The sequence below is a fragment of the Salvelinus sp. IW2-2015 genome, linkage group LG9 (genome assembly GCF_002910315.2).
Source record: "Salvelinus sp. IW2-2015 linkage group LG9, ASM291031v2, whole genome shotgun sequence".
Classification (NCBI taxonomy): Eukaryota; Metazoa; Chordata; class Actinopteri; order Salmoniformes; family Salmonidae; genus Salvelinus; species Salvelinus sp. IW2-2015.
Window position 1 is genome coordinate 17561735 of NC_036849.1, and position 26078 is coordinate 17587812.

At 40.6% G+C, this 26078-nt stretch overlaps 1 protein-coding gene across 2 annotated transcripts; it reads left to right on the forward strand.

The window, feature by feature from the left end:
* Positions 1 to 373: 373 nt before the first annotated feature.
* On the forward strand, positions 374 to 26048 carry LOC111968731 (choline/ethanolamine transporter flvcr2a). Of its 2 annotated transcripts, XM_023994561.2 has the most exons (11): positions 374 to 1124; positions 11340 to 11481; positions 14599 to 14739; positions 17388 to 17455; positions 17577 to 17680; positions 19664 to 19774; positions 20297 to 20402; positions 20532 to 20643; positions 21047 to 21111; positions 22147 to 22256; positions 23331 to 26048. In XM_023994561.2, the coding sequence occupies exons 1-10, from the start codon at positions 534 to 536 to the stop codon at positions 22216 to 22218; spliced, it is 1512 nt and encodes a 503-aa protein (XP_023850329.1). In that variant the 5' UTR covers positions 374 to 533; the 3' UTR covers positions 22219 to 22256; positions 23331 to 26048. The 2 variants fall into 2 exon arrangements, with proteins under 2 accessions (XP_023850329.1, XP_023850330.1); XM_023994562.2 differs by lacking the exon at positions 22147 to 22256 and having other exon boundaries at positions 392 to 1124.
* Positions 26049 to 26078: the final 30 nt, after the last annotated feature.

Genomic DNA, 26078 nt, shown 5'->3' on the forward strand with positions numbered 1-26078 from the left:
AGGCTACTGTAATAATATTGTTCCGTCATTCACGTCGCATGCCGAAGTCTTCCTTATCATTGTTTCAACTTACATCAGGGGGAGTTAGAGTTTGGACACCACGTGGTGTTATAATAAAGGGATTGGAATTTCTCTCAGAGCAAGAGTGCTATTACAGACATATTCGGGACATTGTTATGTTAAGAGAAACATAGGCTTTGTGTATGGTTTCCTATTTCAAGTTATTTATCACTTGTTTTATATCATTATTTAATAATGATAGCAATTTAACAAGATATTATATAAATATATTTATGTATATATACTGGTTTTCTATTTGTTTTTTTAATAGTTAGTTAGACTAAGATATTTTTCACCCTGCATTTTAACGTTAGTTTAACATATAAAACGTTTTAATTAAGTTGTTGCGTGTTAGCCTACACTGCATGCTAATTTTGAATAATACATATTTGTTTACGGTGCAGTTTCTGCGAAGACTAAACTAACAGTGCGCACAGGTACCCTAGGGCAGGTAACAGAAAAATTGTGTCAATATGGGCGACAACCCTGACTTTGATGATGAAGAAATTAAAGAAGATAAAAATTGTCTGGATCTGGGAAAAACGAACCCTTCCAAATCCGTGGACTTGGAGGAACAAATCGAATGCACGAGCATCCCGAATGTGAACAAGGACAATACAACTACTACGCATTTATACAAAAGGAGATGGGTGATGGTGTTCCTTTTCAGCTCTTATTCCCTGTGCAACGCATTTCAATGGATCCAATACGGAATAATTAACAATATTTTTATGAAATTCTACAATGTGGACTCTTTTGCCATCGATTGGATGTCAATGATCTATATGTTGACCTATATTCCCTTTATATGGCCTGTATCCTGGCTTTTGGACAAAAAGGGACTGCGGCTCATAGCACTGATGGCCGCCGCCATTAATTGCCTTGGGACATGGATCAAGGTGGCCAGCGTCAAGCAAAACCTATTTTGGGTGACCATGCTTGGACAATTCGCAGGCTCCCTATCACAAGTATTCATCCTTGGGATGCCTTCCCGCCTAGCATCGGTTTGGTTTGGCTCTGAAGAGGTGTCCACCGCCTGTTCCATCGGCGTATTTGGGAATCAGGTCAGTTTATTCCACATCACGCAAAGGTACCCTATTAAGTCAAATCTGTGGCGATTTATGATGAATTATTTATTTTGATTTTAATTCGCAACAGATATTGATTTGCTGATCCAAAGAAAGAGTGCCCATAAACGGCAATGCCGTTTGCGACAATTGGAGAGACATTACGCATTACGCACACGGGTAACCCGATTGCTATATGTGATGTTTTCAAAAAGGTTGGTCTAGGACAGTTTATTTATCTGACGTTTATAGATTTGAGATCTTAGATAGTTAAGATGACATAGGTCGAAAGTATGGCATGACCAATCAAGAGATTATCCTTACTTGTTGTGGTATTTTAGATTCAGAAGTTGTATTGATGATACATTGAAAATGGTTAAAAAAAAGTTAGGATTTAGCCTAGAGCAATTCATATGCATTCAGAAATGGAGATACTGTAATTCTGCAATGGACACCTTTTGGTGACGATGCATCCTCTTTTATTAATAAAGGTCTGACACAGTGGTCAACATCTAAAACTGAGTATGTACAGCCTCTCTTACTGGACGAGATTTCTCTTATTTTCTCCCTCAAAATGCCCCATTATTAATCCAATTAGGGATTGGGTAGTCGACCCCTAAATGCAATAGGTAATGTGTATGATTATACTACTGCAATAGGCCTGTATTCAGTATCCAGCTATGTTGAAGCCAAGCCACGAATTGGAGGGCACTTTCAGGATTTACAATGTTGGGATTTATTATAATCCCTAATAATAAATTTATGTTGAGGCACGTCGATTATAATCCCCAATAATCAATTTATTAAAAAGAATGGTCAAATTACCTCTGAGCATGGGGTTGACCATTAATAATCAAACCAGGACACGTGTCTGAGGGATTGTCCTCCATTTATCAGCCCTTGGATGCACAACTTCCACACCACTGATATAACCCAAGGAAAATATATTCAGAGATCCGATTTAGTGCCATTTGATGATGCGCTGCATAGTATTCTCGTTTAGAGCTTGATATTGCTGGTCCATTTATAGCTTCATTAATCCAGCCGTATAGTGAGTTACATACATAGTGACAAGCATGTCCTAAAAACTGAATTGAGATGATTTTCATTGGCGGTTTCACATGGCAAGGAGGAGCACCGCTCCTACAAAGTAGCTTTCCAATTTCCAAGCAATCACCGTTTTAGTCAGCCTCTTTGCTGGATTACCTCCTTTCAGAGCTCACTTTTGTATGGAATCATTTTTATTTTCTTTCTGACTAGCCTACTAGTAGCCCTTTGTGATTAAGTGTTTGAGTTCATGAAAATGAAATACTGAACATGCTGTTTGAGCTTAGTTACTTAGCCAGTAAAGCTTTGCGCTCAGATTAACATTTTTGAAGTATTTTTTTGAGGTGTGTGTGTGTGTGTGTGTGTGTGTGTGTGTGTGTGTGTGTGTGTGTGTGTAGTGCATTGAGCAGGATGAGAAGTTTTTTCTCCTGGAAAGTCAACTCTACATCTCGCCAACCCCCTCCCTTCAAACCTATCCAAAAAGACTCCTTGGGATGTAGCCTTTTCTGTAAGGATGATCACTTTGAATATGTACACTTCGTACAAAAAACTCCACTCTCAAATTTGAAATGTATTCAGACTGAAACTGAAATTAGAGGCTATACCCTAATGCTAACATGAATATTGCAACATACAAATACGAAACTCACACCACAGGAACATGTAATTTTTTCTCAAATTGCAGCATGTTTAAATATGTCATCACAATAGCCTAACTATCAAATATACAACATTGAGCATCTCTATAGCTGAATGATGCACAAGCATTTTCAGAAGGATTTCTGTTATGTTTCTAATATAACTCGATGGACCTTCCACGATTGTCGAGGTTTCGTGAGAATTCTGCCACGACAGCAATTTATGGAAATGAAAGAAACAGATTAAAAATATAAAGACGAGTAAGGGGAAAATTACGTGGTACAATTCCGCGATCTTTTGCTAGCACGGTGTATGCATCTGTACAGTAGGCTACATTTAATCACGCACGTAATGCATTGATCAAGGTATGCTAAATCATCGCTCTTTAAAAAATTATTTATGAAATGTAAAAAGAAAAATATAAGTGTCCTCCTATATAATATAAGTTTATTTACTTTTTTTGTGATATACAATTGGTAGTTAGTCTTTTCCCATCGCTGCAACTCATGTATGGACTTGGGAGAGGCGAAGGTCTAGAGCCATGCGTCCTCCGAAACACTACCCTGCCAAACTGCACTGCTTCTTCACACACTGCTCGCTTAACCCAGAAGCTAGCCGCACCAATGTGTTGTAGGGAACACTGTACAACTGGCGACCGAAGTCAGCTTGCAAGCGCCCAACCCGCAACAGATGGGACAAGAACATCCCGGCCAGCCAAACCCTCAAAGAGGATGCTGTTAGTCGGGCTTGCTTTGTTCATTCCTGGTCCACTAAATGTTTGCAATCAGCAGGGGTGTAGGACTTGGGGACCTGGGAAACACCCTTCATGCACTTTGATACCGGTGACTTTTTCGTAGAAGGTTAGGAGAATTTATGCAGTAGGTTAGGAGAATTCACGTAGTAGGTTCAGAGAATTCATGTAGCAGGTTAGAATAATTCACGTAACAGGTTAAGAGGTTAAGGTTAGGAAAATGGTTAGGGTTAGCAACAGTGGTGGTCGGTGACATTTAAGATGAGGGAGGACAATATAATTTTTTTAAATTATGAGCATGGCCTTATTTCTATTACAGCATATTGGATGACTATAATTTATATTCCATTCACCCAGCTCAATGTAACATCAATAGGTTTAGGCTACAACATGATACTCAAATTTTCCCTATACCCATCATGAGGTTGCTACAACCTAGCCTATGAATGTCAGTTTACAACATATGTACACAGGTCGAGAGAAAAGGTGACAGATAGTGACACATTCAATATCGCCTTGCATACTCTTGCCTGTATCTAGCTGATCTAGGGTGTGATCATTAGTCCAACAGTTGCAAACAAGAGTTTCTATTAGACAAATTCAGGTATGTTTATGCCTGTTTGCTTCCGTTTAAGAAACGTTTTTCAACAGAATGAATACACCCCTGATCACATGCAAACACAGTTCACATTCATAGCAGCATGATCACTTTGCTCGTATAATTCCTTCTCGCATCTACGTGCTCTCCTCTTCTCACCTTTTCCCTTCGCTTGTGGACTTCAGTGCACAACACATCAACTTTCTGTGACCAGGCAAAAAAAACTTTCCAAGCCAAACATTCATATCATAACCGCTACACACAGCCTAAATCATTGTCACCATATTAGCTAATGTCATAGTCAACATAGCTAGTAGAACTAACGAGTTAGTAAACCAGCTACACTCATGCAGTACAGTGTACAGTCAGCAAGCAGTTTAGCAGTTACACCGGCGGGCCCCAATGGGAATAAATTAGTAAAATCAAAAGCTTACCTTGACTTGGAACAGTGTTGGATAGCCATAGCCAGCTAGCTAACATAGCATCCCTCTCTGTTTGAGCTGGGTGTTTGAGTAGGCTAAACTAGCTAACTGCATTCTTGTGGCAGGTAGCCTAGCGGTTAGAGTGTTGGGCCAGTAACTGAAAAATTGCTGGTTCAAATCCCAGAGCTGACAAGGGGAAAACATCTATCAATGTGCCCTTGAGCAAGGTACTTAACCATAATTGCTCCTGTTTGTAACGGCTGCTCTCCTCTTCTTCGTCTGAAGAGGAGAAGCATGGGTCGGACCAATACGCATCGAGGTATGCAGTCATAATGAATTTATTTAAACAAAACCGAAAACACGAAGAACACTTGAATTGATACAAAATAACAAAACGACCGTAGACTGACCTAAACATGAGAACTCACAGACACACGAAGAACGCACGAACAGGTACAGACTACACAAACCGAAACAGTCCCGTGTGGCGCGACAAACACAGACACGGAAGACAATCACCCACAAACTAACAGTGTAAAACAGCCTACCTATATATGATTCTCAATCAGAGGAAATGAATAACACCTGTCCCTGATTGAGAACCATATAAGGCTAATTAACAATCACACTCCCACATAGAACAAACAACACAGACTGCCCATCCCAACTCACGCCCTGACCAACTAAACACATACAAAACAAGAGAAAACAGGTCAGGAACGTGACACTGTTAGTCGCTTTGGATAAGAGTGTCTGCTAAATTACTGAAATGTAATTAGCTAGTTAAGTTTAAAAAATAAAACCAAATACCTGTATAGCTCTCTCTCGCTTCTCCACACATTTTTAAGAAATTAATTTGTTCAAAACGGTTAAACTATTGTCTTTCTCTTTGAGTCAACTACTCACCACATTTTATGCACTGCAGTGCTAGCTAGCTGTAGCGTATGCTTTCAGTACTATATTCATTCTCTGATCCTTTGATTGGGTGGAAAACATGTCAGTTCATGCTGCAAGAGCTCTGATAGGTTGAAGGACGTCCTCCAGATGTTGTCATACTTACTGTGTAAGTCTATGGAAGGGAGTGAGAACCAAGAGCCTCCTAGGTTTTGTATTGAAGTCAATGTACTCAGCGGAGGACGGAAACTAGTTGTCCTCCGGCTACACCATGGTGCTACCCTACACAGTGCTGTTGAGGCTACTGTAGACCTTCATTGCAAAACAGTGTGTTTAGTGCTCCCGAGTGGCGCAGCGGTCTATGGTACTGCATCTCAGTGTTAAAGGCATCACATGGATCACATGCGGCACGGTAATGCTTCAGGTATGAGCCCTAGTGGAATTCTGCCTCTTTAGGATCATGTTGTGTGAATTTTTCCATTATTTATGTAACCCATTGACTGTAACCCACAGAATGTGGACCCTTCCAACCTAAAGTCACTTTGAAGGAGAGTAATTGCAGAAGTAACCTCAAGACCTTTTGAGACATTTTGAGTTGGATAGTTCCTGTGAAGTTGCCTGTACTTAATATGCACTCAAATTATCATATTTTGTCACTGGAACATGATGTAGCCCAAGTTTGTTTTTCTGTATGTCTATATCTGATTTGAAATGATGTGGCTAGTGAAATAGCTGTCTCCCGGGTTGTTACACCACAGCCATGGTTGGGTTGGTTTTTGGAGGACCATATCACTGTATATCCGTTTTACCCACCTCCGTCTGTATTTCTCAAAGTGCTGTGTAGAATATACAATGTGGGGGGAAAGGGGGGATCATGCTCTTAACTGGCGCTCTGACTCTCAGCGCATTTCTTGTCTGTGAAAGACATTAGGGTCACATCTTGCGAACATGTTGGTTCTGCTTTTGTTGTCAAGGTTTCATGGTCGACTTTATTATGCCTATTCTTTGCTAATTCTGTCAGTACATGCTCTACCATTTGAGGTCAGGGCACCAGGGAGTCATTGTCTGATAATAACCCAGATTGAAAATAAACTGGCTGAGGTGTAAGTTTATGCCCTGTTGAGTTGGTCTGCCTGGTAATGCTCAAGACAGATGATGTAATGTGATCTGGCATTAGAAGACCCTATAGAAGAGGCCTCTGCCCCAATAACTACGACTCTGACCTCACTGAGAGTCGTAGTTATTGGGGCAGAGGCCTCTTCTATAGGATATCATAAAAATGTCATATGAGTAGCAGTTGCGTCTTTTTTATTAGGTCTAAAGTAGAATATTTGGTTCCTGTGTGCTTATTCACCACGGTTGAGTTGGTAGTATTGTATTGTCATTTGTTGTCTACTGAATTTAAACACCTCTTTAAATGTGTACATGTTACTGCAACAACATTTCACCATGGGGACAATAAAGTCAGCAAAGTAAAGATAGGGCAGGTCACGTAGTACAGTAAAAACATAACAGGTCTAAGTGCACTGTGAGTCTCACATGGTCAAGAATGTGGTTAGAAGTTTGCATCATGTGGTTAGAAGTGGTTAGAAGTTGTTCAAGTTTAAATCCCTGACATTTGAGCTTGACTAGAGTGTGGTTTGAGAGTGACGCAAGGGCGGATTGGCAGAAGCCAGATATGGGCTGGATAATTTTTTTGTAGGGTGGGCTGGTTGAAATGTACACACACAAATATTATTGTTATAAAAATACCAACAAAAAAAAAGGTAAATGGCCGGCGGCCCATGGGCCTGTTAAGATATATATTTGTAAAATATTTTTGAATCATTTTTCTGTTATTCTAATGAGCTGATCGGTGTTCTGATTGTATAACATTTCAAAATGCAATTGCGGGAAAAAAATACTTTGGAAACTTTGTCCCCTTGTCCCTGTCGAAGAAAGGGGGGTCTCAGCTTTCTGTAGGTATAATTTGTATTTCTCAACTCTTGAGCTGGTGGCGCACACAGCGATGTGGGCTGGTGTGGATAAAATGCCAGGGCCGAATTCTGGGCAGGGGGGTAATAAATCTGGTTCACAAAACATTTGTGTGAGTTCATGAGATCCATTCCTGTTAACATCGACAGGGCTGAAGTGGAGCGGCTCGAGAGTTTCAAGTTCCTTGGTGTCCACATCACCAACGAACTATCAGGGTCCAAACACACCAAGACAGTTGTGAAGAGGGCACAACCACCTTTTCCCCCTCAGGAGACTGAAAAGATTTGGCATGGGTCCCCAGATCCTCAAAAAGTTTTACAGCTGCACCATTGAGAGCATCCTGATCGGTTGCATCCAAGGAAGGCCCCAAAAATGGTCAAAGACTCCAGTCACCCAAGTCATAGACTATTCTCTCTGCTACCGCACAGCAAGCGGTACTGGAGCGCCAAGTCTAGGACCAAAAGGCTCCTTAACAGCTTCTAACCCCAAGCCATAAGACTGCTGAACAACTAATCAAATGACCACCAGGACTGTTTACATGTACATTTGCTTTTTTCCACTGGTCTGATGTGGGAGAACCTGCAGGAACCTGCCAAACTGACACTTCTAATGTTCCCAGTACTTCCCACTTACTAAGTATGTGGGAAATCAAAGTAACATCATTTACTAGGTGTATGAATACTGACATTTACATTTTTTTTTATTTTTTTAAACCTTTATTTAACTAGGCAAGTCAGTTAAGAACAAATTCATATTTACAATGACAGCCTACCAGGGAACAGTTGGTTAACTGCCTTGTTCAGGGGCAGAATGACAGATTTTTACCTTGTCAGCTCAGGGATTCAAGCCAGTAACCTTTCAGTTACTGGCCTAACGCTCTAACCACTAGGCTATCTGCCGCCCCAAAATGATGTGATACTTACAGCTTAGCCTACATTCAAAGTAGTCAGACAAATCTTTGTTTTTGATCTCCTGTTTCAACCCCACATACAGTGTTTTAAACATGTCTGCTCTGTGGTTTTTAAATTTGAAACATTTAAGATAATAATTGTTACATAAACAAAGAAAATATGTGGCCATATGATAAATAGTGAACCTAGGATTACAGGAACAATGTGATGAAAGCAAGCTAAATTTGGTAAGGAATCCTCCTGGACATGGTCCATATTAGTTAAGCAAACACTATACAAATTGGAGACTCGGCTCCTCCTTGTAAATCAGGTCATTTAATTTGACATCTTCTTCACAACAGATTCATCTGATGGTCGTTATGGAAATGTAACATATAACAGGAGTTTCAATAAAATCTCTCACTTTTGGAAAGGGAGAGCGGGAGGAGGCCCTATGAACAAGTGATATGACTCTAACTACAGTTGAAGGCAGGCTGATGATTTTTATAGTATTGTTCAAATGATTTCTGTTACGTTTGTGTGAGGTTTGTTCTTCTAGCCTGGGGGATGGCGGATGACTTTCACTACTCGAAGCGTCTGGTTTAGAGCAAGCTCCTACGACTTAGGTAAATTAACTGTACAACAATAAGATTATATCCTTGAGAATGCTGTCTTCGTGGCAAGCTTTACTTGAAGTTCAAGTTAGTAGGTGATGTTGTGAAGGGCGTGTGTGATTATTTGTTTTCAACAGGACCTTAGGATAGTGCAGCGCAAACATACTACGACAGAAGACATAATCAGACTGATCTGCACAAATGCAACAACAGGCGATATCAATATGTTCCGCGTCACTACAGACACGGGTTTGATCCCAGGCTGTGTCGCAGCCAAGCATTTCGCTACACTCGCATTAACATCTGCTAACCATGTGTATGTGACAAATAAAATTTGATTTGATTTGAGCCAGCCACGTCCGTGAGAACCATGAGGCGGCGCACAATTGAACCAGCGATAAAAAATAAATAAAAATACATTTACCTGTGGGCCGGATTTGGCCCGCTGCCCACCTATTGGGGAACCCTGCACTAGAACTATCTCTCAGCACATTCTAAGTTGCTTTGACAATTCTTGTGTTCTTGCAGATACAGTATCTGTAGGTGGCCTAGAATACCTTTTGGCTCTGGGTACTCTATGTAACCCTTGGGGAAAGCCTTGGATATGGATAGTGTTGACCAGCCTGAAGCCCCTGTCATCATTCATGGGAAGTATAATGGTCTGACACATACTATGGAGTACCACACAAATGCCCTCTAACCTCTGAAGCCAAACAGTTCATTTTTCTTTCCATAGAGTCTCACGCAGTCAGATCTTACTGTAAATACTTCATACCGTTCATTGTTAAGCATGTTTATTGTTCTTTGACTCAATCCCACCTTCAGTTCCTTCGCTTTTATGTAGATCAAAGTCCACTTTGTTTTGTTCTTAATTTTAACAATTACCTATTTTTGCATAGTTATTTTAACCTCTGGCTCTGATACCCCTCCTACTGCTTTAAAGTTTGACATAATTTTCATTCAAACTAACGTTTCATGTAAAAGCTGATAGAATCAGGACTTCTATTTAAGTGATAATGCCCGAGCAGCCAGTGTTTGGAGGATATATTGGCACGGGTGTTCTTTATTCATACTATTTCATCCTTCCACAAGATGTAGTACCGACACAAATCTAGGGTTGCTAGAGACACGACCAGAGTCGTTCAGTCTTTTTGTTCTGTTGCGTAATGCTAATAACAGCCCGTATGACAAAACATTTATTTTTACTGCTCTAATTATGTTGGTAAACAGTTTATAATAGCAACAAGGCCCGTTGAGGGTTTGTGATATATTTCCAATATACCACGGCTAAAGGCTGTTTCCATGCTTTTTTCATAAGAACAGCCCTTAGCCGTGGTATATTGGCCATATACATCACCCTTTCGTGCCTTCTTGCTTAAACATAGCGTGGAAATTGAATGGTATTTCGGAAGTTGTTTTGAAAAGGTTGATTTGGGGAACATGTTAAAAGGTCCATTGTAATGCATTAAGATGGACTGGTACCAACCTTTTCTTTTAGAAAGTATGACATTTATATTCTTGAACCAAATGATGGAGTTTGAACAAATATCACACTTCAGTTATTCTGTTGTAGGAATGCTGATCTTTAAAATGCTCATGTGAGTCTGTTACTAAGCTGTCCCTCAGGTAAGTTCATCAAAGTTATAGTCATGTAGTGGTAAACAACGTCAACACCAGTATTGACATTTTGTGCAGTGAATTCCCTAGAGGGTAGTTGCAGGGTAAGAGTGTCCCCAGCAACTATGAGGAAGCAGCATGATGGGAGGGTGATGGGGAGATGTCACACTCTGGCCCTCCTCTGAGGAGCATGCCTCTGTCATCTCTTGACCTTGTCTCACGTTCACCTTTCCCTTAGAGTCATGGGACCTTGTCTGATGTCCTTTCTGGAATGTTGAGGCTCTAGGAAGATGGGAACATGTGGTATTCACATTTGGAAGGTTTAGCAACCCTCAATGTCCAAAAACCACCACAATTGTTGCCAGACAGTGGGGAGAGGGGGAATATAGGCCAGTTGACAAGGGGTTGTGAAAGACGCAAAGACACTTTATCCTGATTTCTGGACTACCAAGAAATATGGCCCTGCCATTAAAATATGGCCCTGACATTAACTTTATGACTTGCCACACTCTCTTTTCTGTACTTTGTATGCACCCATGTCAACACCTAATCAAGCATGCGTTTCTGCCATAGCTGATTTATTTACTGTCACTCTAACAACTATCAAGCAGTATAGCCATATAGGACTGTTTAAACATTTCACGCTTTACTTAACGTTATAGTTTGTCTATATGTTTCCCCTTAATAGCATTGCTTTATATGTGTGTGGAGGTGTGATGGGAGGAGTCATTGATTGCTTGTGTATTTTTGTCTCCCTCACTTACAGTTGGGCATTGCCATTGGCTTCCTGGTGCCGCCCATCCTCGTGCCAAATGCTGACGATATGGACGATCTGGCATACCACATCAGCATCATGTTCTACATCACTGCTGGAATGGCCACCGTGATCTTCATCCTCGTAGTCTTCGGTAAGTCCTGAGGGAAAATGGCCATTCTAATACATACAGAATGGCCTATGGCTAACACACAGACCTGGTCAGTAGTTTCTCCTTCCTAAACTCATTCCCATTATAACATATAACTCTTTCAATCATTATGGGCCTTAGGTGTTGAATTCATTATAATGCCAGTATGAGGTGTTGAATACATTACATTTTAATGTCAGTATTTCCTTTCCCCTGGCATTGTCTATGTATCAACAACTCATAATAAACTCTTGGTAGACGACAAACGGAGCCACGGCCCATAACCTTGTGACCTTGTTTTCGACTTGTATCAGTGTAAGACTATTTTTAAACGGGGACACTGAGAGCTCTGCTGTGGAAGTTTGAATATGATTACATTGCAGCATTGCATATCCGGGGCTCATCATTGGGTCTGCAGTTCTGTAGTCCTGGATGTCTACTTGTTCCTGGCAGTCATGTTCTCCTGGCAGTGTTGGTGGATAGTTCAGCATTCTCAGGGATTAGTGCATATTGAGATGTGCTCTGAACAGACCAGTCAATGTCTCTTCATTCACTTGCTGCGGAAACCACATGGCTGTAATCACTATAATTGACTGTGGATTGACGACCTCGTTGAACTGCATTTGAAAGTATTTTTCTTTCAACACACAGACCAGGTCATTCCACTTCTGATTTGGGGCCTCCCATGTTTTGTTGAAGGAGTCACATTGGGCAAGTTTAGACATGGAACCTGGCCTTAGAAGAAGAACTGGAGCCATGGTGGGAGGCAGTGGGCAGATAGAGGCCTGGCCAGCAACATTGTTGCACTTAGGAGATAGGATGCATATTGTATTTATATCCTATCTTTGGGCTATATTTATTGGATTTCTCAGTCAGATGAGGTTTGCTGCTGAGTGGTTGATCCCACCTCAAACTGCTACTATATATCCCTTGTGAATCTGTATTAAAAAATATATAATGAAACTGATACACACTGTATGTTCCGTCTGTCTGTTTGTCTTTAAACAAACAGGAACCTGTTTCTCAAAGGCCCTGAGATCAACCAATGTTTGATGTCAGTTATTATCAATTGTGCCTTTATAAAGGTGTGTTTAAACAAACAGGCAATGTAGGATGCAGTGTGCTGATGTGGTGGCTGTACTGTATGTGTCACTCATATGTGGTTATGACTGTGAGCTGGATGCTGTAAGATATCTGACGCTTATTGAAGCCCTCTGTTAGCTTGGTGCTGTAAGATATCTGACGCTTATTGAAGCCCTCTGTTAGCTTGGTGCTGTAAGTATCTGACGCTTATTGAAGCCCTCTGTTAGCTTGGTGCTGTAGAATATCTGACGCTTATTGAAGCCCTCTGTTGCTTGGTGCTGTAAGATATCTGACGCTTATTGAAGCCCTCTGTTAGCTTGGTGCTGTAAGATATCTGACGCTTATTGAAGACCCCTGTTAGCTGGTGCTGTAAGATATCTGACGCTGTTGAAGACCTCTGTTAGCTTGGTGCTGTAGATATCTGACGCTTATTGAAGCCCTCTGTTAGCTTGGTGCTGTAAGATATCTGACGCTATTGAAGCCCTCTGTTAGCTTGGTGCTGTAAGATATCTGACGCTGTTGAAGACCCCTGTTAGCTTGGTGCTGTAAGATTGTGACGCTTATTGAAGCCTCTGTTAGCTTGGTGCTGTAAGATATCTGACGCTTATTGAAGCCTCTGTTAGCTTGGTGCTGTAAGATATCTGACGCTTATTGAAGACCTCTTTAAGCCTTGGTGCTGTAAGATATCTGACGCCTGTTGAAGACCTCTGTTAGCTTGGTGCTGTAAGATATCCAGGATTTGGAAGGTTACTTTCTAAATGTAATCAATTACAGTTACTTACAGAGAGAGAACAAGAGAATGCATGGGATGGCCATTGGCCAAGCTTTCACTATTTTGTTGCTATCACCTGTCCAAAATTGTAATCATTAAGGTAATTACCCAAACTCAGTTATGTAATCGGATTACTTTCAATTCCTTTTGGATTACTTTCCCCTTAAGAGGCATTAGAAGAAGACCAAAATGATCCATCAAATGCATTTGGTGTGTCATCATAGTGGTCTCTGACTTGTGGTCAGACTCGCTCAGGTGGAACAAACTTGTGTTATTTTCCCCCCCCAATGATACATTGAATGTCATTGAGAAAACAGAAAGGTGTCATAATGTATTTTTACATTTAAAAGTACTCTAAGAAGTAATCATCACATTTTTCAAAAGTATCTGTAATCTGATTACAGTTACAGCTTTTTTTGTAATCAGTTACTCCCCAACCCTGAAGTTATCTGACGCCTTTATGAACTCCTGTCCCAGTGAGCTGAGCTCTCCTCCCCTCCCTCTCAGACTGAACGTTGGAGCTGGCCTCTCCAGCGTGGCTATTGTTGATTGACTGACACATTCTGGAAAGCACCAGGGGCGTGGAGGAAGCAAACAGTTACTGGTGCATCTCATCTCTCCAATGCTTTGTCTCCTTATCTTATCTCTCCAGTCCTCAGGCGAAGTCCCAGACATGCATCATCTCTCCTTCGTTCTCTCGTTCTCTCTTTCTTGTTCTCTCTCTCTCTCTCTCTCTCTCTCTGGCTCTCAGAGATAGGCCCTGTTTGTTGCCTTGTGTGTGCTGTACCACCCTGGCTGTAACTTTGGACCTTCCTGTCCCAGAGTCCCCCAGAGCTCTTTGACTGCCTGTGACTGTCTTGACTCCTACTGTGCTTATGTGTCTGTGTTGATTGATATGAGCACAGATGGTAGGATTTTAGCCACATGGGATGGCCATTGGCCAAGCGTGCACTATTCTGTTGCTATCACCAGCTTATTTGGGTGACTGCTGCTTGTTTTTCTTAGGGGAACAGACAAGGGGGAGGATTGGTTTGTGGTTGGATCCATTTCAAACATTCTCTTTTAAAGGGCTCTGACAGGCAGGAGCACAGCTGTGCAACTTCAGATTCAATCAGATGCAATCATACTATTTTCTAATATATTTTGGGTGTTTCTAGATAATGTATGAATGGTCCAGTGTCAGGGGAATTGCATACAAACCTCGACACTACAGTATATCAGCATATTTACATTATCCTTCTCGGCTCTCTATCTGTGTCCAACAGTGTTCCAAGAGAAGCCGGAAATCCCTCCCACCCTGGCTCAGGTCCAGGCCAGGAGCACCCCTCTAGAAGAGTACTCCTACATGGCCTCTATCCTGAGACTGCTGCGTAACCTACCCTTCATGCTCCTCGTCATCAGTTATGGTGGGTCCTACTCACCCTCAATCACTCTCAAACCACACCCATGTCTACCATCATGTTTGGACTCCTATTATTTGAGAAAACATAAAGAGCCAGGATACCTATGGCCGGTCAGATCAATAGAGGGTCGTTATCAGTTTGTGCAGAGATATGTGAATATATCTCTCACTAGGTTTTGTATCCAGCGTACTGTACATGTGTACATCTGAAGGTCTCTTGAATCAGTGAGGTGTGAGGATTTGAAGTTTACCATCAGATTCTTATGGTTGAAAGGTCACAGTCCTGTAGTTGATGATTAACTAATTGAAGGTGTAATGGTAGCGTTACCAGTCCATAAAAGTGTGACTACGTTTTTACAAAATTGTTGGCTCCTGCGGCTGTGTCATCTCACATTTAAGTCATCTCAATATCAACGATGACTTAAATGCTAGAGTTCAATTTTTACCTATGTCATGCCCTCTAACTTCAGTTACAGTGACACTGGCGTTTGGAAATATGACGTTTTACTTGGTTAGATTTACACTACCGGTCAAAAGTTTTAGAACACTTACTCATTCAAGGGTTTTTCTTTATTTTTTGTATTTTCTACATTGTAGAATAATAGTGAAGACATCAAAACTATGAAATAACACATATGGAATCATGTAGTAACCAAAAAAATTGTTAAACAAATCAAAATATATTTTATATTTGAGATTCTTCAAATAGCCACCCTTTGCCTTGATGACAGCTTTGCACACTCTTGGCATTTTCTCAACCAGCTTCACCTAGAATGCTTTTCCAACAGTCTCGAAGGAGTTCCCACATATGCTGAGCACCTGTTGACTGCTTTTCCTTTACTCTGCGGTCCGACTCATCCCAAACCATCTCAATTTGGTTGAGGTCGGGGGATTGTGGAGGCCAGGTCATCTGATGGTAACTCCAAGGAACTTATCCTCTGCAGCAGAGGTAACTCTGGGTCTTCCATTCCTGTGGCTGTGATGGTTTTTGCGCCTGCACTTGAAAAATCTTTCAAGGTTCTTGAAATTTTCCGTAATGACTGACCCTACTAAAGAACACCAATAAGAATAAGAGACTTGCTTGGGCCAAGAAACACGAGCAATGGACATTAGGCCGGTTGAGATTTGTCCTTTGGTCTGGAGTCCAAATTCGAGATTTTTGGTTCCAACCGCTGTGTCTTTGTGAGACATGGCGTGGGTGAATGGATGATCTCCGCTTGTGTATTTCCCACCGTAAAGCATGGAGGAGGAGGTGTTACGGTGTGGGGGTGCTTTGCTGGTGACACTGTCTGTGATTTATTTAGAATTCAAGTCACACTTAACCAGCATGGCTACCACAGCATTCTGCAGTGATACGCCATCCCATCTTGTTTGGGCTTAGTGGGACTATCATTTGTTTTTCAACAGGACAATGACCTAACACACCTCCAGGCTGTGTAAGGGATATTTGACCAAGAAGGAGAGTGATGGAGTGCTGCATCAGATGACCTGGCCTCCACAATCACCCAACCTCAACCCAATTGAAATGGTTTGGGATGAGTTGATCCGCAGAGTGAAGGAAAAGCAACCAATAAGTGCTCAGCATATGTGGGATTTAATTCAAGACTGTTGGAAAATAATTCCTCATGAAGCTGGTTGAGAGAATGAGTGTGCAAACGTGCCATCAAGTCAAAGGGTGGCAATTTGAAGGATCTGTAACGATCTTCGTTGGGAGAAAGAGAGGAGGACCAAAGCGCAGCATGGTAAGTGTTCATGATGAAACTTTAATAGAACAAACTGAACAGTGAAATAGAAAACAATAAATTGAACGAACGAAAACCGAAACAGTTCCGTGTGGAACACACAAACACGGAAGACAACCACCCACAAAACACAACAGAAAACAGGCTACCTAAATATGGTTCCCAATCAGAGACAATGACTAACACCTGCCTCTGATTGAGAACCATATCAGGCCAAACGAAAAACCCAACATAGAAACACAAACATAGATAACCCAACCAACTCAGGCCCTGACCATACTAAAACAAAGAAAATACAAAAGAACTAAGGTCAGAGCGTGACAGAATCTCAAATATAAAATATGTTTTGATTTGTTTAACACTTTTTTGGTTACTACATGATTCCATACGTGTTATTTCATAGTCACTAATATTCTACAATGTAGAAAATAGTACAAATAAAGAAAAACCCTTGAATGAGTAGGTATTCTAAAACTTTCGACAGGTAGTGTATTGTGTTTTTGTAAATTTTTTACATTGTTTACCCTTTGATGTAGCAATTTAGGATGTTCAGAAATAAGACAAAAACCATAGGAGCAAAGCTGTCCAAACCAAAGAAATATGGAGTGACACTCCACAATCTATGCCAAAGTCAAATAGATATATGCCAAAGTCAAAATAGTCTCCTTGCACTAGTGTAGTAGTAGACTGGGTAAGGTCCAGGTATGGGTTCCATGTGTGTGTCTGCTAGGCTTCCTTTAGGACAGGGCCAGTGAAACCCAAACACAGTGTCCCATGTGGATCCCCCTGCTCTCCCTGCAGGCCTCCTCGCTCAAACTAAATAACGATCTGCTCCTCTGCAGACTACAGATCCTGCAAAATACTCAGAGTGCAGAAACAAAACGTACATGTTTCTTTATGTTTTCTGCAGGGCTGAATGTCGGTTGTTTCTATGCTGTTTCCACACTGCTGAACCGGATGATTATTGAGCATTATCCAGTAAGTCTCACCCCAAATCTTAACACAACTGGCCATGACCTGCAGTTATAGCCACACGTATTCAAAGGAAGATATTGAGTTGGTCCCTCCCCAAATAAGTAAAATATTTATTTCCCCGAAGGGTGAAGAGGTGAATGCTGGGAGAATTGGCCTCACCATTGTCATTGCCGGGATGGTGGGGTCCCTCATATGTGGGATCTGGTTGGACAAGACCAAAACCTACAAGTAAGACATTCTTATCCATCCTAGGACTGAACATTTGAGAGTACCCAAGAAAGACTTAACTGAAATTAAACACACATTATTACATCAGAATAATGCTCCTAGATACAACTCTTTCTTGTGACTTTGCTATCTCAGTGGCTCTTTCTTAGAATTAAGTAACTAAATAAGGTAACATACACAAGGTATCCAGTCCCCACCTAAGACACATTTCATAAGATTATAATAGTGTGGCTGTAGCTGATTGCTGACAAGGCTGCTGACTCTAATCTTTAATCTGATGACACAAGAAAATTCCCAGGAAATGTCATGATCCTCTGAAGCTTTTTGGTCAAGCTCCGCAATGAAGTCAGTCAACCGAACACTCTTTATTTAGATAACATAAATCTTAGTTTTCTGACACCATCAGACTCCTTCTAATGGTTAGTATGTAAATATTGAACATGAAGGAAACAAGGATGTGGTTCATGTAGGTCATGTCAGTTATCAAAACTCTATTTGTTTGCATTGTTGTAATTGGTCCACTAAAAAGGTTTAGTAACTGCTGATGAGTCATCTTTGAGAACTTTTGCCCTGTTAATTACTGATGAAAAGGTGATTAGTGGAAACTATTGTGTGTAGTCTAGTTAATTCTGCTCTCATGCTCAGGCAGTAGCCAGATTCACTGTATCTACCTAAGCTTACTCACGAGTCTTATACATTGTATCCCAATAACTTATTCTTTGTCAAAAATACCATAGCTTGAAAAGGTAACAATCAGTAATGTTGTGATACTTTCTTGAGCTCCGGGTTATAAAAACAGTAAACCCAATATGATATCGGATGGGCTGGGCTCTTGCACACAACAGCCTCTCTCATTAGCCACTCTAAACGAAGCACTTTCTGCATGAAAGTCTTTTAAATCTCCTATTCAAAGGCAGGCTTCTAGGTGGATGAAGTATTTGTGTTGGAAGTGGGAACCGCTGAGGTTCTGGAGGAACTGAGTGTGGAATCTGATGCGTCTCCCTGCATATCTAAGCTGACAGGCTTTGTCCAAGCCTCCTTTCAGCTGAAGTACTGGCCGGTTGGAATGGAAGCTCCGGAGACATTCATGCAGTCATTCAGACATCTGCACAGACAATGTCTACTTCCGTTTGACCTTTTCTATTTGTTTTGGTCAAATAAAACAGGCTGTTGTTTCTCACCACAGAGCAGCCATTCATCAAACACCTTCTGACCTGATCTTGAACAAACAATGATTCATCTATGTGGTTCAGTAGCAGCTGACACCCAGTTTTACACATTTGTGAATAACAACTGCAGTGCCAAAACCAAGTGTTTACCTGCCAACCTAGCCCCCTAACCCTCACTTCACCCAGCAGTCTAAAACAGAACAATTCTTCACATGCCATTTTAATATATTCAGCCAAAGCAGTCAACCCATATTTCTGTTGTTGACATACATCCATGTGAGAGAGTCACAGGACTAAGTTGTATTAACAACAACAGCTGAGTGGAGCAATGTTTCACTTGTGGTTGTACAGGAAGAGCTTCACCATAGTAAGCATGTTGAATTTGGACAGAATATGCCAGAGTTATGCTAAGGGGGTCTTAGGAATCTTGTTTTTCCTCTCATAAAGAATGGGATGGGAGGTGTTGACAGTGAAACCACAGCCAGCCTCATCCAACAGTTCTGCATGCCAACTGAGAACTGGAACTTGTTGCTGGTGCTGTGTGTAGGTCTCACAGGCAGTGTTGCCCCTGGCCTGCCTGTGGGAAGTTTCAGGACTGGGACTTTTCTGAAGTGCTTTGTGGCCATGTTATGTAAAAGCAATATCCAGATGAGATTAAAACATTGCAGACTCATTCAAATCCTATATGGGTTATACAATATTGAGCAAGGCACCAAATAAAGTTAGAATATTTTTGTTTATACAAACATACAGTAGATTTCATACAGGCAAAAGCAGGATAAAACAAACTAATATTGTTTACCTCTCTCCCCAGACAGACTACCCTGGCTGTGTATCTCATGTCCTTCGTGGGAATGGTGGTCTATGCCTTCACTCTGAACTCAGGCCACCTATGGGTGGTGTTTGTGACATCAGGGGCTCTAGGGTAAGAGTGAACAAACACTGTGACCAAACACAATGATGTTTGTGAATGATTTGCATTTCTCAGCTATTCCCACCTCAAACATGTCAGTTGTAAGAGAGGGTAGACTAGGCCTTCTTTTCTGGTCACACTCCAGGAACACTGTATGCTATTTACATTACAAACTGCCTCCTTGCTCTTTAAACAGCCACTCTGTGAGATGAGACAGACAACATCTTGAGACACTGATTAGTTGTGTTAAAATACAATTTAATGCAAAGTGTTGTGGCAGACAAGCTAATTTTAATGATTCTGTGCAATATTCATTATTTTACCTTGGAGTTGAATAAGTATTTTATCATTTGTTAATTGATGTATAAAGGAGATGACCAAGAGCTGAAGGTTTAAAGGGTATGCTAGGTAATGGCCACAGAGGGAATTTGATTGTGGAGTTGATTTTCTCTCAGCACAGTCAGCAGGCATGAAATGTTCAAATGCTCTTTAGCTCAAGTACCAACAACACTGATAAACCTCCTATATCTTTAGGTTCTTCATGACTGGGTACCTGCCACTTGGCTTTGAGTTTGCTGTGGAGTTGACCTTCCCAGAGGGTGAGGGCACCTCCTCAGGCCTGCTCAACTGTTCAGCTCAGGTAACAGGGACCATACTAATGACAGCATCGAAAGTGTTGTTGTATGCATGAGGTCTACTGTATGTATGAATGTGTTTAGAGATGATCAACTCTCATGCTGACTCCCCTCATTTGCCCTCCATCTTCCAGATATTTGGGATCATATTCACCATCGGTCAAGGGAAGATCATAGACCACTTTGGCACATTCGCTGGGAACATCTTTTTATGTGTCTTCCTCCTCATAGGGACCATTATGACAGGTAGAGTTTGCCCCCCCCCCCCCCCCCCCCGAGTAGCTTTACAGTTGATTGAACATTGGACTCCTTTGCCTGCAGTTGTTATAGTTAAGCACAGTGACATGTTATGTAATCCACATTATATGGGGCTCTAGTAGTGCATGACTCCTCAGATCATTGTGTCAGTCAAGCAGACATTGCACAACAGCTGTGTCTAACATTCATCATGGAGTAATAATGCCCTCTAGTGACTAATAATGATCATGATGAAAATGAACACATTTTCTATATACAGTAGGACATTTCCCATATTGTTTCAAAGGCTATACATGTCCTGTGTATTCCTAAATATGTATGCTATGTATGACCCATGCATTCCTGAATATATGTTTCTGAGAAGTGCCTTTCCTCTCCCTAAATCTTACAGCATTCATCAAGTCTGACCTCCGACGGCAAAAGGCCAACCGTCTGGCTGAGAATCAGGTGGCGAGTGTAAGTGTGTCTGTTTCTGCTATTTGGTGTCCAGTTAAAGGGGTTGTGTCGGATACTGCCCCTGGCTGATGCACCATTCAATGGACTATTCTGGTTGGCTGCTTCTCTGGGGCTGGGTTCCTCTTGCTTGCTGTCGAGTGGACACAGGGGTTACAGGCAGGCGTTACACACCACCATGCTTTTCTTCAGCTTTCTGAAAACGAACCAGGTGTTTCTGAAAGCATGACTCTGCACCCGCTGTCAGTTCTCCAACTCGCTGTATTTGATTGTATGCCTTGCGGGTGTTTGATACAGAATTTATGTTTGAGAAGTTTCTGTTTCATTCAACACAAGCACCTGTTTTACAAAGATGCCTTTTGTCACAGATTATTATGACTACAGTTTGCAGAACTATAGAAAGCTATCACACAATATCAGGGTGAATTATCATTCTCGTTTATCTGGAGTAATAAACTACAATAATATGACACTGACTCATACTGTTTCGTCATACTGTAGTTTACAGTAGGCAATTACACTCATTTGGCAGCAAAATAAATCATATAAAAATGGCTTGCTCACTCAATATAAAATGCAATTTTCTCAAACAAAATGAACTTTAATCATATAATAGATTCATAATAAACTTCAGGCTCAACTCACCAGTGGTCAGGGATGATGAGATGTTCAAGATCAACTTTTAATCATTAACAATACTCTCATACCTAACAAATCCATTCTGCTCAGCGCTTGTATTCTTTCTATTATGAGAATATCGCTATCACTTCTTTTATCTCAATGCAGGTTGGGAGCTTTACTCACTTCATTTATGCAAAACTACAATAATCCCATTAATCCAGTTCTATGTCATATCATTTCCACCCCCAGTCCTCATTAAGAGGAGGCTCTCTCTAGAGGCAGATGGAGTGCTGGAATTAGAGGCCATTGTTATGGGAGAGCCTGGTAAGGGCAGAGGGATTATGGTGATGGGGATGATGGCAGTGGTGGAGGAGCCCTTGGCCCCTCTTGTGCTTGATTCCCTAGCTGTTGTTCCAGGCTGCAGGCCCGTCTCGGGTACAGGACTACGGGGCCACAGCACCCAGCAGCCCTCAGGAGCAGCAGTCCTGACACTAATCTCACTAAAACCCAAACACACACCTGCCAAGGTAGGGGCATCAAGCCTTTGAGGTTATATCACACAAGAAGAATGCTGCAGCTGTACAGTACTGTACAAACTGCAATCATAAAGAGCACTGGTATTGGTGATGTGTTGAGAACTCCCATTGGAAGATAAATACATCAAACACTTAATTTACTCATAGTCTTTTCAAAATACTGTAGTCTATAACCCACCTCAATACGGTGAAAAGGTCTTAAACAAAGGCATGGCACTTGCTATTTCTGCTAAGTGAAAATAGCAATAATGAGGATTGAGATGCCTTGTGGGATTAGCCAAAACAGATTATAGGGATTGGTAAAGCATTAGGGTCCAAGCAGGTTTGGGAGTTTTCTTTAGGAATGTAGTGAAGTAAAAGTGGTCAAAAATATAAATAGTAAAGTAAAGTACAGATACCCATAAAAACGACTTATAGTATTTTAAGTATTTTTACTTAAATCCTTTACACCACTGAACAATACCAATACTGTTTTCAATTCAACTTTTGCTTTCAAAAACATGTAAAAATTAACTATAGCCATTGAATTCTACCATGCAAACATACAGTGCGTTATTTAAGCAACAAGGCTGGAGGAGGTGTGGTATATGGCCAATATACCATGGCTAAGGGTTGTTCTTAAGCTCGACGCAACACGGAGTGCCTGGATACAGCCCTTAGCCTAGATATGTTGGCCATATACCACAAACCCCAAAGGTACCTTATTGCTACTATAAACTGGTTACAAAAGTAATTAGAACAGTAAAAATAAATGTTTTGTCATACCCGTGGTATACGGTTTCATATACCACGGCTTTCAGACAATCAGCATTCAGGGCTCGACCACCCAGTTTATAAAGGGAAATAATGCACACTCTAGAATGTCCTTCAAGCCAATCAGAAAGGAGTATTCAACAATGTTATGGTATAATGAGACCTAATAAGAAGATGTTCTGTTGTTTGTAAGCTCCACCTCAATTGAAATAACACAATATAAAGTTTTAACATGTAGTAACAATACATAATATAATATTGGAACATCATTAGGAAAATCTGATTTCTAATAGTAATGTTTTGATTTGACAGAAACAGGCAGGTCACCCACAGGAAGGCCTCTCACAGCAAGCTACACTGAAGGACATCAAAGTATAAGGAGGAAATCCAGTTGAACGGGTGTGAAAAGAAAGAAATCCCATCATACACTTGGAATCACACAGGTTCTCCCTCTACAGCAAATTACTCGTCAGAAGATAACTGGTTTGATTATCAAGCACAACCAAGGGTATTTCAATTTTTTTGTGCTGATATTTCATATTTAACTGTCACTTTTTGAGAGTACACTATGAAATGTTAATATTTTCATTTGGTTTCTCTAGCTTTAAATGTCTGCAATCTAAATATTATAAATGTTGATGTCTGTGCATTTTGATATGAGCAATATTCAAACTGTGCTTTTTGTTTCCTGACATTTGACCAATACCATACTGGAACAGAAAGCATTAATGTAACTGTTCTATTTTTGGAATTTGTTAACGTTAGTTAAAATTAGACTACAGATTCAGTGGTTTCAGTTGAATGGCAGTCTGTTCAGAGGGCCGATCCAGTCAAGCCAACTCACCTAGTGGCTTAACAGGATTTTGAGATTGCTATCTGCCATATAGTATTACAAGGAGATAATTGTGAGTAAATCAAATCAAATCAAATTTGATTTGTTACAAGACCTTAACCAACAATGCAGTTTTAAGAAAAATAAAATAAATAAAAATAAATAAATAAAAGTAACAAGTACTGCTGATAATGGTGAATATGGTTGATACTGTGCATCTGAGTATGTCTCGTAAGGACTCAACCTCTTTAACCACATTCTTAGGGACTATTCTATTTAATAGTTATCTGCATTGACTTGTTAAATAGCCTTTAAAGGAACACAATGACAACAGAATGTGAGCAAAAAATCATTAGCGTGGCGAGAGACAATCCAATGGACTTTTTGGAAGTAGGCTAGTGTTATATTTTCTAAAGTATATGATTCTTTTGACCTGTAGTTTTGTTACTGAGAAACCTTTTTCATCTGCTTATTTGACTTGATGTGTTGCGGTTAGAAGTTGTCCAGTGATTTTTCTTTTTTAATGATTGTGTAATCTTATAAGAAGTGTTTTTCACTCAAATTATACAGTATATTGTTTTGTATAATCATTGTATATACAGTACCAGTCAAAAGTTTGGACACACCAACTCATTCAAGGGTTTTTCTTTATTTTTACTATTTTCTACATTGTAGAATAATTGTGAAGACATCAAAGCTATGAAATAACACATATGGAATCATGTAGTAACCAAAGAAGTGTTAAACAAATCAAAATATATTTAATATTTGAGATTCTTCAAAGTAGCCACCCTTTGCATTGATGATAGCTTTGCACACTCTTGGCATTCTCTCAACCAGCTTCATGAGGTAGTCACCTGGAATGCATTTCACTTTACAGGTGTGCCTACTTAAAAGTGAATTTGTGGAATTTCTTCCATTCTTAATGTGTTTGAGCCAATCTGTTGTGTTGTGAAAAGGTAGGGGGGTATACAAAAGATAGCACTATTTGGTAATAGACCAAGTCCATATTATGGCAAGAACAGCTCAAATAAGCAAAGAGAAATTACAGTCCATCATTACTTTAAGACATGAATGTCAGTCAATGCAGAACATTTCAAGAACTTTTAACGTTTTTTTAAGTGCAGTCGCAAAAACCATCAAGCTTTATGATGAAATTGGTTTTCATGAGGACCGCCACAGGAAAGGAAGGCCCAGAGTTACCTATGCTGCAGAGGATAAGTTCATTAGAGTTACCAGCCTCAGAAATTGCAGCCTAAATAAATGCTTCACAGAGTTCAAGTAACAGACACATCTCAACATCAACTGTTCAGAGGAGACTGCGTGAATCAGGCCATGGTTGAATTGCTGCAAAGAAATCACTACTAAAGGACACAAATAATAAGAGACTTGCTTGGGTCAAGAAACACAAGTAATGGCATTAGAATGGTGGAATCTGTACTTCGGTCTGATGAGTCCAATTTGGGGATTTTTTGTTCCAACCGACGTGTCTTTGTGAGACGCAGAGTAGGTGAATGGATGATCTCCACATGTGAGGTTCCCACCGTGAAGCATGGAGGTGGTGGTGTGATGGTGCTTTGCTGGTGACACTGATTTATTTTGAATTCAAGGCACACTTAACTAGCATGGCTACCACAGCATTCTGCAGCGATACGCTATCCCATCTGGTTTGCGCTTAGTGGGAGTATCATTAGTTTTTCAACAGGACAATGACCCAATAGGGCTATTTGACCAAGGAGAGTGCTGGAGTGATGCATCAGATGACCTGGCCTCCACAATCACCCGACCTCAACCCAATTGAGATGGTTTGGGATGAGTTGGACCACAGAGTTAAGGAAAAGCAGCCAACAAGTGCTCAGCATGTGGGAACTCCTTTAAGACTGTTGGAAAAGCATTCCAGGTGAAGCTGTTTAAGAGCATACCAAGAGTGTGCAAAGCTGTCAATGCAAATGGTGGGAAACTAAAATCTATTTTGATTTGTTTAACACTTTTGTTACATGATTTCATGTGTTCTTTCATAGTTTTGATGTAGTCACTATTATTGTAAAATGCAGAAAATAGTAAAAATAAAGAAAAACCCTGGAATGCGTAAGTGTCCAAACTTTTGACTGGTACTGTACAAATGGTGATGCAATTTTAAAATGCTTGTCATACTCTGTAATGAAGAACATAATTATAGTTTTGTAAAACTGCTTGTAGACATTGTTGGGACAACTTCTCAGATACTG